Source organism: Muntiacus reevesi, chromosome X, assembly GCF_963930625.1.
Source record: "Muntiacus reevesi chromosome X, mMunRee1.1, whole genome shotgun sequence".
NCBI lineage: Eukaryota > Metazoa > Chordata > Mammalia > Artiodactyla > Cervidae > Muntiacus > Muntiacus reevesi.
Genome location: NC_089271.1, coordinates 716,853 through 730,917, shown reverse-complemented (window position 1 = coordinate 730,917; position 14,065 = coordinate 716,853). Strand labels below are relative to the sequence as shown.

Genomic DNA, 14,065 nt, shown 5'->3' with positions numbered 1-14,065 from the left:
CGGGCTGTAGCTCACTGTTCATGGGATTCTCCAGGCAAGAATAGTGGAGTGGGTTGCTATTTCCTCCCCCAGGGACTCTCCCCGACCTAGGAATAGAAGCTGAATCTCCCGGGGCTACTGCATTGCAGGCAGACTCTACCGCTGAGTCACCGGGGAAGTTACTGGTTGTCTGAGGAGGCGCCTGGGTACAAATAGCTCAGGAAAGAAGGGAAGTGAAAGGCAAGGGGGAAAGAGAAAGATACACCAACTCAATGCAGAGTTCCAGAGAGCAGCAGTGAGAGAAAAGAAAGCCTCCTTAAATGAACAATGCAAAGAAATAAGGAAAACAGAATGGGAAAGACGAGACATTTCTTCAAGAAAACTGGTGCTATCAAGGGAACACTTCATGCAAGGATGGGCATGAAAAAGCAAAGAAAATGGTAAGGGTTAACAGAAGCATAACAGATGAAGGGGAGTTGCAAGAATACACAGAACTGTACAAAAAAAGATATTAATGACCCAGATAACTATGACGGTGTGGTCACTCACCTAGAGCCGGACAGCATGGAGTGTGAAACCAAGTGGGCCTTAGGAAGCATCACTATGAACAAAGCTAGTGGAGGTGATGGAATTCCAGTTGAGCTATTTCAAATCCTGAAAGATGATGCTGTCAAAGTGCTGCACTCAACATGGCAACCAACTTGGAAAACTCAGCAGTGGCCACAGGACTGGAAAAGGTCAGTTTTCATTCCAATCCCAAAGGAGGACAATGCTAAAGAATGCTCAAACTACCATACAATTTTACTGATTTGACATACCAGCAAGAATTATGCTGAAAATCCTTCAAGCCAGGCTACAGCAGTAACTGAACCGAGAACTTCCAGATGCTCAAGCTGGGTTTAGAATAGGCAGAGGAACCAGAGATCAAACTGCCAAAAATCGCTGGATTATAGAAAAAGCAAGGGAATTCCAGAAAAACATTTACCTCTACACTTCACTGACTATGCTAAAGCCTTTGACTGTGTGGATCATAATAAACAGTGCAAATTCAAGAGATGGGAATACCAGACCACCTGACCTGCCTCCTGAGAAATCTGTATGCAGGTCAGGAAGCAACAGTTAGAACTGGACATGGAACAACAGACTGGTTCCAAATCGGGAAAGGAGTACGTCAAGGCTGTATATTGTCACCCTGCTTATTTAACTTCCATGCAGAGGACATCATGCGAAATGCTGGGCTGGACGAAGCACAAGCTGGAATTCAGATTGCCGGGAGAAATATCAACAACCTCAGATTTATTTATGACACCACTCTAGTAGCAGAAACTGTAGAGGAACTAAAGAGTCTCTGGATGAGGGTGAAAGTCGGGAGTGAAAAAACGGGCATGAAACTCAACATGCAGAAAACTAAGATCATGACATCCGGTCCTGTTACTTCATGACACATAGCAGGGGAAGAAGTGGAAGCAGTAACAGGTGGGCTCCCAAATCACACCGATCGGACTGCAGCCAGAAATAAATTAATTTTCTCCTAGGAAGAAAGGCTCTGACAAACCTAGACAGCCTATTAGAAAGCAGAGACATCACTTTGCCGATAAAAGGCCAATATAGTCATGGCTGTGGTTTCCCCAGTAGTCACATCCGGGTGTGAGAGCTGGACCATAAAGAGAGTTGAGCGCCAAAGAATTGGTGCTTTCAAACTGTGGTGTTGGAGAAGACTCCTGAGAGTCCCCTGGACTTCGAGGAGATCCAACCAGTCCATCCTGAAGGAAATCAGTCCTGAACATTCACTGGAAGGACTGAAGCTGAAGCTCCACTAATTGGGCAGCCTGATTTAAAGAGCCAACTCATTGGGAAAGACCCTGATGCTGGGAAAGATGGAAGGCAGGAGGAGAAGGGGACGACACAGGATGAGATGGCTGGATGGCGTCACAGATCAATGGACATGGGTCTGAGCTAATCCTGGGAGACAGTGAATGTGCACAAGTCCGTGGGTTGGCAAAGAGATGGACACGAGTTGCTGACTCAGTCTCCCCTCTCTCAGAACCAGGGTCTCTGTAGGGGCACCAGCACCTACCTACTACCTCGAGGTTAGAAAAGAACCACTTTCTTTGCATCATTTTTTCAAGATGGCACTGTAGCTTTAAAACAAAAATTCCTTCTGTAAACTCGCTAAACAGTGTCTCAGACAGCAAAGAATCTCCCAGCCAATGCAGGAGACCAGGGCTTAACTTTTGGGTTGGGAAGGTCCCCTGGAGGAGGAAATGGCAGCCCACTCCAGTATTCTTGCCTGGAGAATCCCACGGACAGAGGAGCCTGGCGGGCTGCAGTCCACAGGGTTGCAAAGAGGAGGACACGACTGCATGATTAACACTTTCACTTGCAAACAAATCAAATGCCTCTCAGGACCCCTGTTCTCCCCTAGAGAGTTATTTTAGCACAGTAACAGCATGTGAAATGAACAAATGACCAAGTGATCTCAAACATGCCAGATTATGCTCAACTAGTGACAAAGCCTAAAGACCTTGAAAACAAAACAAAAAACCCCACGTAAGGGAGACATGAGTTCATTGGAAAAAAGATTTTATTTTATCATAAAAATGCAAACTGGAATAAACAGCCTCTCTCCTAAGGTGGACGTTACAGCTATTTTTAAGTATTTCTGAGCTTCCCTTGGAGAAGCCAACAATTACAAAATTTAACAAGTTTGCAGCCTTAAATCTGAAACGTTCCAAGTAAAAATAATTTAGCAAAACGGCTTCTTAAAAAAACCACACAGGCTAACCTTGACTAGAGACGAAAGCTAATCTTAAACCAACCTGCTTTTTTGTTTGTTTTATGCTGAATAACTTGAATTTGTAAAAAGTCAATGTTTGGGATCCCTGTGTACCACTTGACACTTTTGCTCTTGTATGTTGGATGACTTGAACTCATAGAAAGTGTGTTTGGGACCCTTCTGTATCCCTTCTGCACCAGCCCACGCCCGTAAAGAATTTCCATGTTTCTGAGCACGCATGTTCCTCTCCGGTAACTTAAACTAGACTTTTGCCTTTGGCATCCCAACCAAACTTCGTTCCTGATACATTAACCCTACAGAAAAGGGGGAAAAACAAAACAAAAAAAACAGAAAAAAACAAAAAAACAAACCAGAGACCTCCAGCGAGAGGCTTCGTGTTCGTAATGCCCGGTGGGGCCGCGGTTGCCGGACTGGAACCCGCTGTGTCCCGTCACCGCGGCCTGGCTCCGCTCCCGTGAGGTCAGGACACGGTGTCTCCTTGCGGGTGGCCCGACGCCGCGCCGCGGGTCTGGGTACGCCTGGCTGGTTCTCCGATGCTCAAGGCTCGCAGCCCCCTGCGCTTCTCCTGATCCAGGAGGACCAGCGACATTAAAGCGACTGGGTCAAGTTTGAGGAGAAACCAAAGCTTCTGATCACGAGGTAAATGCAGTAGGGCCACGGCCTGGATCAAAGTCTGGACGAAAAGCTGGGAGCCGTGCGCTCCTGGCTGGGACGCTCCCTGGAGGCACGGGAAAGCCTGGGGCCGGGCGCTCCTCCCCAGGACGCTCCGGGCGCAGGCGGCACGACCGGTCTCTGGGAAGGCGGCCCTGGAGCGCGGGGCCTGCATTACCTATTCCAGGCGCTGCGGTGGCGGCCAGCAGAGCCCGAGCGCGGCCTGTCGTCGCCCCGCCGGTGGCGGCTGCGCTTCCGGCTGGAGCTGGCCCTGCGGTCCCGCTCGCGGCCGCGGCTCTGGCTCTTCTCCCGCCGGCCCCGCCGCTCCCGGCTGCGGCTGCGGGACTTGCGGGAGCGGCCGCGCTCCTCGGGGCTAGCGCTGCGGCCTTGGTGCGAGCGTTTGCGGTGCGCCCGCCGCTCCTTGCGCGGCCTGCCGTCCTCGCGGCTGCCCGCCCGCCGCCGCGTCGCGCTGCGCTCGCGCTTGTGCCTGTGCCCGCTGTCGCCGCCGGCGTCCCGGCCTGCCCCGCTGCCGGCCCGGCCCCCGCCCCCGCTGGGCTCCCGGTTGCACTTGTCTTGCTCAGAGCGCATGTCCTTCCGGGGCGCGCTCGGCTCGCAAGCAGCGGGCGCAGCTTTGGGCTGCTGGGTGTTGTCCGGGATGCAGGTCAGCACGGCGGGGCACCTCTTCTCCGAGGGGCCGTCGTCAGGGCCTCGAGGGTCCTGCCCCTCCTTGCCCGGGGCCGCCTCCTCCTGGGCAGCGGCGGGGGCGGCGGCAACGCTCCCGTTCAGGTTCTGGGGGGCGGCCGGCCGCGGCGCGGGCTCCCGGTCACGGGACGCGGCGCCGGCCGAGGCCGACACAGTGTGCAGGATGTCCAGCACTGGCCGCAGCAGGTCGGCGGGGGAGGCGGTGCCTGGCTCGGCGGCGGCAGCGCGCGGCTCGTCTGCCTTCTTGCTGAGTAGCAGGCTGAGCAGGCGCGCGCGCAGCTCGCGCTCCCGACGCTGCAGGCCCAGCGCGCGCTCTTTCTCCTCCTCCACGCGCCGCAGCTCGGCCTCCTGCAGCCGCCGCCGCTCCTCCAGCTGCTGCAGCCGCAGGCTCTCCTCTTTGTGCTCCTGCTCGTGCAGCTTCGCGGCCTGCGGGACAGAGGGGGGCGGCGGCGCCTGAGCCAGGCTGAGCGCAGGCGGCCGCTCCGAGGACAACCCGCCGGGTCCGACAACACCGGGGGTCCTGCGACCGTCAGCCAGGAGCAAGTCCCCGGGCAAGGGCGCCTATCGGGGGCCAGGCCCCTCCGGGTGGCACGCTTGGAAGCAACGGCCATCAGCCAGGAGTACGTCCGGCGAAGCTCCTCTGCACAACCGGGGGTGGGGGAGACGGGGACGCCTCTCAGGCAGCCCGGGCCCTTCCAAGTGGGACGCTTGCAGACCACGTTCGTCAGCCAAGAAGCAGAACAATAAAGCTCCCGGGCACAGCCCTCGAGAAGGGGGCCCTCCTCCAGCGGCCCAGGGGCCTCTGCATGGCACGCTCGGAGGCCACGATCGTCAGCCGGGATCCCTGGCAAAGCTCCTCGGCACCACCCTGGGGAGGAGCACCTACCGGGGGCCAGGCCCCTCCAGGTGGCACGCTTGGAGGCAACGACCATCAGCCAGGAGCAAGCCCGACAAAGCTCCTCGGCACAGCCCTGGGTGGGGGGTGCCTCAAGGGCGGCCCGGGCCCTCCAGGGCATGCTCCCTGCCACGTGGGCGCCAGATTATGGCGCGGGCAGCTGAGGTCCCGCATGGGTGTGGGAGGCGTGGAGGCCCGGTCTGATCAGGGTCTTCAGTGTTCACCACGCAACAAGAACACACGGCCACAGGTCTCGGCACGCACCCCGCTCTCCTTCCCGCAGACTGGTCACAACTGTAACCAGACGTCAGGTGAGGGTCGTCCCGCGCCTGCCTGACCTGCGGGGCGCGCGGTCTGCCCGGGCTCCACGTGCGCTACCCGCATGGAGCGGCAGGGACCCGCCCGCTTCGCGGCGGTGGGGGCGGGCACACGACCAGGCTCCGAGGACCGCGCCTCGTCTGGGCTGTCAGGGACGCCTGGCCTGAGGGATACTGGCGCCGTGGCCACAGCGCGGGGAGAATCACGGAACCGGGCGGGGTCCCTCCATCCCTGGAGGAGCCGGGCCACCCTGAGGCTGTGGGGCCAGCCGTCAAGACGGTCCCCAGCTGTCCGGGCGCGGGGACCCGGACCCACAGCGCTGCCACTTCCTCAGGGCACAGCCCGGGCCCGGGGCGACACGGGGCCTGCAACCACGGTCCCCCGCGATGAAAGCCACCCCAGGGCTTGAGCCAGGCGCCAGCGAGAAGCGGCGTGTCTGCGAAGACCAGGCCTCCCTCGGGATGCGGCGTCCCAAGGGCTGAGCCTCCCCGAGTACCCGGGCATCCACAAGGGTAGGGCATCTCTACGGGTTCGCAGCCCCCCATGGGCGGGGCATCCCCCAGGGTAGAGCACCCCTATAGGCTGGCAGCCCCTGTGGGCGGGGCTTCCCCAAGGGCGGGGCGTCCCTATAGGCTGGCAGCCCCTGTGGGCGGGTCATTCCCAGGGTAGAGCACCCCTATAGGCTGGCAGCCCCTGTGGGCGGGGCTTCCAGGGGCGGGGCGTCCCTATAGGCTGGCAGCCCCCCTGTGGGCGGGGCTTCCCCCAAGGGCGGGGCACCCCTATAGGCTGGCAGTCCCTGTGGGCGGGTCATTCCCCGGGTGGGGCACCCCTACAGGCTGGCAGCCCCTGTGGGCGGGGCTTCCCAAGGGCGGGGCGTCCCGTACCTTGGCGCGGCTCAGCAGCTCGGCCACGAGCCGGATGGACTGCAGGTTGCGCTGTGCCAGCAGCAGCTTGCGCTCCTCCAGCCGGATCCTCTCCTGCAGCTTGCGCTGCTCCTCCGCCTGCAGCTTCTCCAGCTTCTTCTGGCTGCGCCGCAGCTCGCGGTCCCGCTGCTTCTGCTCGCGCCGCCGCAACTTCTCCTCGCGCTTCCGCTCGCGCTCCTGCTCCTCCAGCTCCTTCTGCTTCCTGCGAGGGGGCGGGACACGCGGGCTCTGTGAGAGCGGTGCGGCCCGGACCTGCAATAGCAGGGCCGCGCGGGAGGCGGGTCCGGGTCTGCGAGTGCGGCGCCGGCGGGCGAGACACGCGGGTTCCTTGAGGGCCAAGGGGCTGTCCAGCAAGGCGGCCTGGGCCGGCGATCACGGCGCTCGGCTCCTTAGTGCTCTGTCCGCACAGACATGTCAGCCACGGCCAAGGACCCCAGGAGCGAGGGGCGCAGAGGGCGAGGCTTCTTCACCCCGTGTTTCCAGGGACAGCCTGGCTAAATTCGACCCCAGCCCACGCTCCTGAACAAACGCACGGACAGGCGGACGCCTGGGAAGTGGTTTTTCAGCAGATCACCTGCTCCCGCAGGGACCACAGCAAACGAACCGGGAGTGGCGCAGGGAGGCGGCCCTCCAACATTGGCACCACACTGGCACAGCCAGGACGCTGGACAAGGCCCACTCCCACTGCACAAGAGACCCCCGCCCCGGGCTTTCCCACCCTGAGCCCCCAGCCCCAGAGCTGGAGGGGAGCAGGAATGCACCCAGTGGCAGGAAGGTTCCAGAAGCACCCAGTTACTGGACGCCCCCGAGAGCACGCACTGCACGAGCTTTCGTGAGGACTTGCAGAAAAGGCACACGCTCAGTGACACACAGTCAAAGTGGCTTGCTCTGGGGAGGGGGGTGTCCCCCGATGGAGGAGCCCCCACGGCACACACCGCCTGCGGAAACCCTGTGAGGTCAGCACGTAGACACCACCTGGGGACAGTGCAGGTTCCGTAAATACCCGCGCTGTGCTGGCCAGTCCAGACCCAACGGCTCCCCTTCCAAACACAGTAACGAGGACCCCAGCACGACTGGGAGGGATCCAGACCTCCAGGGGCAGGAAGACCAATGAGTGTGTCCTCACGGACCACTCGCACCCCCTCAGACTTAACCTTCAGGTCAGCAGCAGGGCGGGCACGGCGGAGAGGCAAGGCCGCCCTGGACAGCACACGGCACGGGGACACGAAAGCCAGGAAGGAGACCCAGCAGAAGAGCCAGGTCAGCAGAGAAACAGCATGGACAAGGAGGCCGGAGGACCCAAGCCCCAGTCACGGAGGTCAGGCCATGCAGGGAGGCCAGGCAGCTCGCAAGGACACGCATCCAGGAGGCCACACACCGGAAGGTCTCCCGCACCAAGGATTGGTCAGGAGCTGCTGCTCAGGGGCCCTGAGCGCCCAGGGCCCTCACCTGTCCAGCTAAGGGCCCATGACCAGGAACATAAATGTTGCAGGCCACGCTGTACCTCATTAGCAGCGAAGGACCCAAACTCACTCACCCCTGACAAAGGACAGTCACCCAGGCTCCCGGGCCGGCCCGCGGGCTAACGGTGAGGCCAACTGGGCTTGGACACACAGCCCCGCACACCCGTGGGCCTCCCGGGCGTCCGCAGGCCGTTTCATCCCAGGCAAGCCCTGCCCGGCCTCCTTGGCCACATTGAAGGTACCGCCCCGCGGGCTATGAGCTGGAGTCCCCACCAGGACACCCCTTGCTGCCTGAACTCAAAGGCCACCCTCAGGGCGGTTTTCCTGATGTTCATGTGAAGGTGGAGGGAAGCGCATGTCCCGAGACACTAGAAAGACCATGGGGTAACCTCTGTGACGCCCAGCTCAGGGGCGGCGGACATGGTCGATCGTGGGAGAGAGGACGAGGCCTGCCTGGGACCAGGACCTGTGGTCCGCATGCCGCCAGCACTCCCCGGTTCTGCCTGCGGTGGGCACGCCGGCCCCCGGGCCTCGTCCAGTGTGAGGTCCAAACGGCTCCCCTCACGCGGGCGGCCACCAGGACGCGGCCAGGACACCCCGCCCTCTCCGGGCGTCTGTCCCCTCTGCAGCCATGGCCTCGCTCCAGGGCTCCTGAACCCCGACCCCCATGCGCACCCTCGCCGGCTGTCTGCACGGAGGCTGGCAGCATCGCCGGCACCTGCCGCCCTGGAACTGGGTTCAGGGGGCAGAGAGGGCAAGCGCTGACCCCAGAGACAGGCCCGAATCTGCGTCAGTGATCATCGGAACCAAACGGGAACCGCACAGGGGCCCCGAGGCCAGAGCGACACCAAGTCAGGTCAGCCCAGACACACACACAGGCGGGGAGGAGTGAACCCCGGACCACGCTCGCCTGAGACTCAACGCTCTGTGGACACACGAGAGAAACCTTGCCCATCACCCACAGACACAGACAAGTGCGGGGGAGAAACGCCAAAGTACAGGAGTCACAATGGAGCACCGAGAACTGCTCACTCTCCCAAACCCAGCCCAGCACGCGGGCCAGCTGGCCTGGAGAGCTCCCAAGGCGCCGTGCTGGCCCCCAGTCCTGTCCCACTCTCTGGGCCACGGACTGCAGCCCACCGGGCTCCCCGTCCATGGGACTCTCCAGGGAAGAATACTGCAGTGGACTGCCTTTCCCGTCTCCAGGGGGTCTTCCCAACCCAGGGATCAAGCCTGAATTCTCTTTTGTCTACTGCACTGGCAGGCAGGCAGGTTCTTCACCACTAGTGCCAGAAGATAAAAGCGGAAACAAACGTCAGTGACCCAAGACGCCTGAACATCACTCTACAGGGCTCCTAAACGTCTCTTATTGGGAAAAGCCGGCGATGCCCTCACATCCCTGCTTCACTTTAAAGCAGCTTCAGGCTGAACGCAAAAAACCTGCAACACGGACAAAAATCCCATGTCCGTGTCAGCAGGGTCGTGCACGGCGCCCAGGGAGGCTCGGCGGGAAGGCCAGGTCCCTGGCAGCGCGGGGGTGGGTCCGAACCGGGCGATGCCCTGGGGGCCGGCCACAGAGTCTGAGGAGACACGCGCGCACACACACAGAGGCCCGCGGAGCCCAGCACGCACCTCTCCTCCGCCCTCTGCCGCTCCTCCGCCTCCTTCTCGCGCCGTTTCTGCTCCTCCCGCTGCTGCTCCAGCTCCTGAAGCTTCTGCCTCTCGAGCTGCCGCTTCTTGATGGAGGCGTCACTCAGGTGTTTGGTGGAATCGAAAGAGACCTTCAGAGGCAGGACGGGGCAGGGTCAGAACGAGTTCGTACCGTCCTGCGCGGGCAGACGGCCCCGCGCCCCCCAGGCGGCCTGCCTCAGGCTCACCGCAGACAGCAGGCCCCCAAACGCCCTGGGCCGGAGGGGCCTTGGGGCTGGGGGTGGGGGAGGCTCGAAATGAGCACTCAGGACCCCACCCCTTCCGGGAGGGCGCCTTCTGCTGGACACACGAGCGCGCCCAGAAGCCGGCCCTGCCTGCCCCGGTGCCTGCCAGAGCGTGGCCCCTTCCGCTTCCTGCAGCGGGGTGGCCCCCACTCCATGGCCAGCTGCCTTCACCACCCAACACCAGGGCCCAGCTCGCAGCCCCGAGGGGCCCCACTCCTCCACCAGGCTGGCGTGGGAAGCCAGCACGAGCCAGAGTCCGCAGCCACGATGCTGCAAACCGCCGTCTCATTTCAAGGCGGGCTGGGGGTCGCCTGGCCAGGGCTGCGAGAGTGCCCCCTTCTCCCCACGTTTCCTGAGACAGAGACTTCGCCCGCAGCGTGGGGGCCCCAGGCAGCCCTCCCCGTGTCCGAGGCCCTTCCGGGCGCAACCCGCGCCCCCCTCCTCCGGACTCCCCCGCACCTTGATGTTGCAGGCCACGGCCTTGCCGTCCTCGCCCTTGAACATGAGCTTCATGCCGCGCAGCGCGCTCATGGCCTGGATGAAGCCCGCGTACTCGCGGTACTGCACGTAGGCCTCGAAGTTGAGGTGGCCGCCGAAGCTGAAGGTGTGGAAGTTGCGGCCCGTCATCTCCTCGCGGTAGGGGTCCAGCATGGGGATGTCCACGTTGCGGATCTCGCCGAAGCGCTCGAACACGCGCACCAGCACCTCCTCACTCGGCTTCTCCGAGCCCGACTCCTTCAGCGAGAACCACTTGCAGGGCAGCCCCTCCAGGTGGATGGTGTCCGGCCGCTCGCCCGGCAGCGTCTCGTTCATGTCCTTGGCGTCGCGGAAGAAGGAGTCCCAGTCGTGGCGCGTGGGGAAGTCGACCTTGAACTCAGCGGCGCGCACCTTGAGGATGTCGGAGAAGCCGCTCAGCTTGATGGTCTTGCCGTCCAGGCAGGCCAGGAAGGACTTGACGAGGCTCTTGTTCTCCACCTCGCCCTCGAAGCGGATGAAGTCCATGGTGCTCTTGGAGATGCGCAGCGTGGAGAACTGGTGGTGCTGCACCATGGCCTTCAGCCGCTCCATCACCTCCCAGTTGGAGATGGATTTACCCGGCTGCTTCAGCTGCGGCAGCGCCACGCTGATGGTCATCTTCGTGATGGGCTTCAGGTACAGGCCGTAGGGCGGGCACAGCTCCACCGCCTCAGACGTGTCGTGCACGATGGTGGCCGCGGCCATAGCCGGGGCCTCGGGCCTGAAACACAGGACGCGCGCGCTGCGCCTTCACGGCTGCCGGGCGTCCTGCCCCCAGGCTAGCCAGCGCACCGCCCGCGCAGGGGGGCCCGTCTGCCCTCTGCGTGCCTGACACTGGTCACCGCCTCAGGGAAGGCCCCTCAGGGTTAGTCGCTCAGTTGTGTCGGACTCTCTGCGACCCTGTGGACCGTAACCCGCCAGCCTCCTCTGTCTGAAATTCTCCGGAATACTGCAGTGGGCTGCTGTCCCCTTCTCCAGTGGGGGGGTCTTCCCAACCCAGGGATCAAAGCTGGGTGCCCTGCATTGCAGACAGATATGCTTTGCTGCCTGCACCACCAGGGAAGCCCCAGTCCCGGAGATGTGGGCCCTTTTAATCAGATTACACAAATGCAGGGAAAAAAACTGGGTTCGCAAAACTTTTAGGTACACTTGCCTGGCCCAAGCCTCCTTCGGCACAGAGCTGCCCCCAATACCCAGAGGCAGCTCCACCAGGGTTGGGGTAGCAGGAGCCCAGATGGGTGGGGTCCCTGCCCTCGGGGTGTGGGGGACAGGCCACCTCCACTGGAGGCTGCAGATGCGTCACTGGGGAAGGGACAGCCCCCGGGGAAGGGACAGCCCCCACAAGCACCTGGGAAGGCCTGTGCAGGAGGAAGCCTGCAGAAACAGGAAGCAACTTTCAGGCTGAGAAAGCAGCTGAGGACCGTTGACTTCAATATCTCCACCGCTGGCAGAAGCACCTTCTCTGTGCCCAGATAAAACCATCAAAGCCGCGGGGCCTCTCGGAAGCCAAGGACGGGGAGCTCACTGCACTCTCCTCCCCCTCAACCAGCTTCTCCCTACCGGTCGGACCGGTGCCTACTTCCGCAAAGCAGGGCCAGCCAGACCTGACCCACGGACACCAAACAGTAACGGAGGTGGCCTTGGGCTGTGTGCCCGCACACCAGATGGCTCTCAGAGCTTCCTACCCGGACCGGGTTCAACCCTGGGTCGCGAGGATCCCCTGGAGGAGGGCATGGCAACCCACTCCAGTATTCTTGCCTGGAGAATCCCACGGGCTACAGTCCATGGGGTCACAGACATGACTGAGCGACTAAGCACACACACCCCCCCAGACCTGGGAGAAGCCGCAGGGACTAGGGTGGAGGGGTCCCAGCTGGAGGGAAGAGCCACCTGTCCGAGTCTGGGGCACCATGAGGGGGCTCGGCCTGGGCTGGGAGTGGCGACAGCCCCCCTCCACCCACAGAAACCCTCGAAGACCTCAGAGAGGACTTGAGTCAGAGACTCCAGAAGCCCACTGCCTACCAGGAACCCTGGAGATTCCCGTCTCCCCTGGTCGCCCAGTTGACCCTGCACCCTGGGGACGACCTCCAGCCTCTTGGCTGCAACCCCCCAACACACCCCAGGCAGGCCCTACACGATCCCCATCGCCCCCTCTAAATACTCACCCCACCGCCCCATCTCCCACCTTCTCTCTCCCCAGCCGCCCCCCTGTGGCCCCGGTAACCCCCTCCAACCTCCAGTAATCTCTAGCTTCACCCCCCGCCCCGGTACAGCCTGCTTACCTGCAACCCTGGTGGACTCCCATTCGCCTGCACGGGCCCTGTCCACCAACCCCCGACCCCCCACGCAGTTCACTGGTGACCTCACCTCCTCTGCTCAATCGGCTTTGTCCCCTCCCCCGCCCCCTCCAGGGGACCCCCGCTCTCAGCACCCCCGGGAGATCCCCGCAGCCCCCGGTTCTCCGTCACCCCCAGGCCCCTCAAAGGCTTTCGACCCCCGAAGCCCGCGCCCCCAAGTCCCCAGGAGCCCACCCCCAAGTCCGCAGACGCAGGAGACCGCGCTCCGGCCGACCCCCAGGCCCCTCGCCCCCAGGTCCACAGGCCCACGAGACCCGCGCCCCGGCAGCCCCCGGTTCTCCGTCACCCCCAGGCCTCTCAAAAGGCTTTCGACTCCTGAAGTCCCCGTCCCCAAGTCCGCAGGCCCACGAGGCCCCTGCCCCGGTCGCCCCGGGAGACCTACGCAGACCTTGGCCCTCGGCACTCCGTCACCCCCAGGCCCCTCAAAGGGTTTCGACCCTCAAAGCCCGCGCCCCCAAGTCCCCAGGCTCCCCGCCCACAAGTCCGGAGGCCCACGAGATCCCCGGCGCCCCACGCCCCCACGAGACACCCGCCCTGCCCGCCCCGGGAGACCCCCCGCAGCCCTCGGCCCCCAGCTCTCCGTCACCCCCAGGCCTCCCATTCCCAGACCCCTCAAAGGCTCACGACTCCCGAAGCCCGCAGGCCCACGAGACCCGCGCCCCGGCCGCCCGCCCCGCGGGTCCGCTCTCCCCGCCCCCCCGGCCCCGGCAGACCCCGGCCCCCCGACACCCCCGACACCCCGGGATCCCCCGCGCCCGGCGGGCGGGGCCCCGTCCACGTACCAGGCCGCCGCCGCCCTGGCCCCAGCGCTCCCGCGGGCCCCCGACGACGCCGGCAGGCCCGGCCTCCCCGCCCGGCGCCGCCGCCGCCGCCGCCACCGTCCGCCGGAGGCGCCCCAGACGCGACCCGCTGCCGCCGCCTCTGCCGCCGCCGCCCGCCCCTGTGACGCATTTCCGCTTCCGCCGCTCGGGCCCGCGGAAGCTGGCCGCGCGGCGGGTCCAGGTTTCTCCTCCTGGCCATGGCCCCGCCCCCGAGAGGCGGGACTTCCGGGGCGGCGGTGGGTGGGGCTGGCCAGCCCGGGCTTTGCGGTGCGCGTGCGCGAGCTCGCCGCGCCCTTCCCCCGCCCCGCCCCGCCCCCACCCAGAACCCTGTTACAAATTTTCAGGTCCAGGAAGAGGCCCCACCTGGGGCTGCAGTGTGAAGGCGCCAGACTCAGGACTCAGGCCGGCTGTTTGCAGTACACTGCTGTTATAGTTATGCGTCGTGCATGAGATATAACATCACTTCATTATGAACTATGATAAATACATATTTATTAACTACTGATTTTATTCCTTATAAGTGTGGTTTGCTTGTATGACGTTGTTATATTATGCTATAATGTAACATACATATCGTGTAACGGGGCTTCCCTCGTGGCTCCATTGATGAGGAGTCCGCCTGCAATGCAGGAGACCTCGGTTGGATTCCTGGGTGGGAAAGATGCCCTGGAGAAGGGCATGGATACCCACTCCAGTATTCTGGCCTGGA

At 62.8% G+C, this 14,065-nt stretch overlaps 1 protein-coding gene across 1 annotated transcript; it reads right to left on the bottom strand.

Annotated features, from left to right (window-relative positions):
• Positions 1-2,551: 2,551 nt before the first annotated feature.
• Positions 2,552-13,461, bottom strand: AKAP17A (A-kinase anchoring protein 17A). Its single transcript, XM_065915900.1, has 5 exons — positions 13,318-13,461; positions 10,122-10,899; positions 9,361-9,509; positions 6,227-6,467; positions 2,552-4,555 (listed from the first exon to the last, which is right to left on the bottom strand). The coding sequence occupies exons 2-5, from the start codon at positions 10,881-10,883 to the stop codon at positions 3,602-3,604; spliced, it is 2,106 nt and encodes a 701-aa protein (XP_065771972.1). The 5' UTR covers positions 10,884-10,899; positions 13,318-13,461; the 3' UTR covers positions 2,552-3,601.
• Positions 13,462-14,065: the final 604 nt, after the last annotated feature.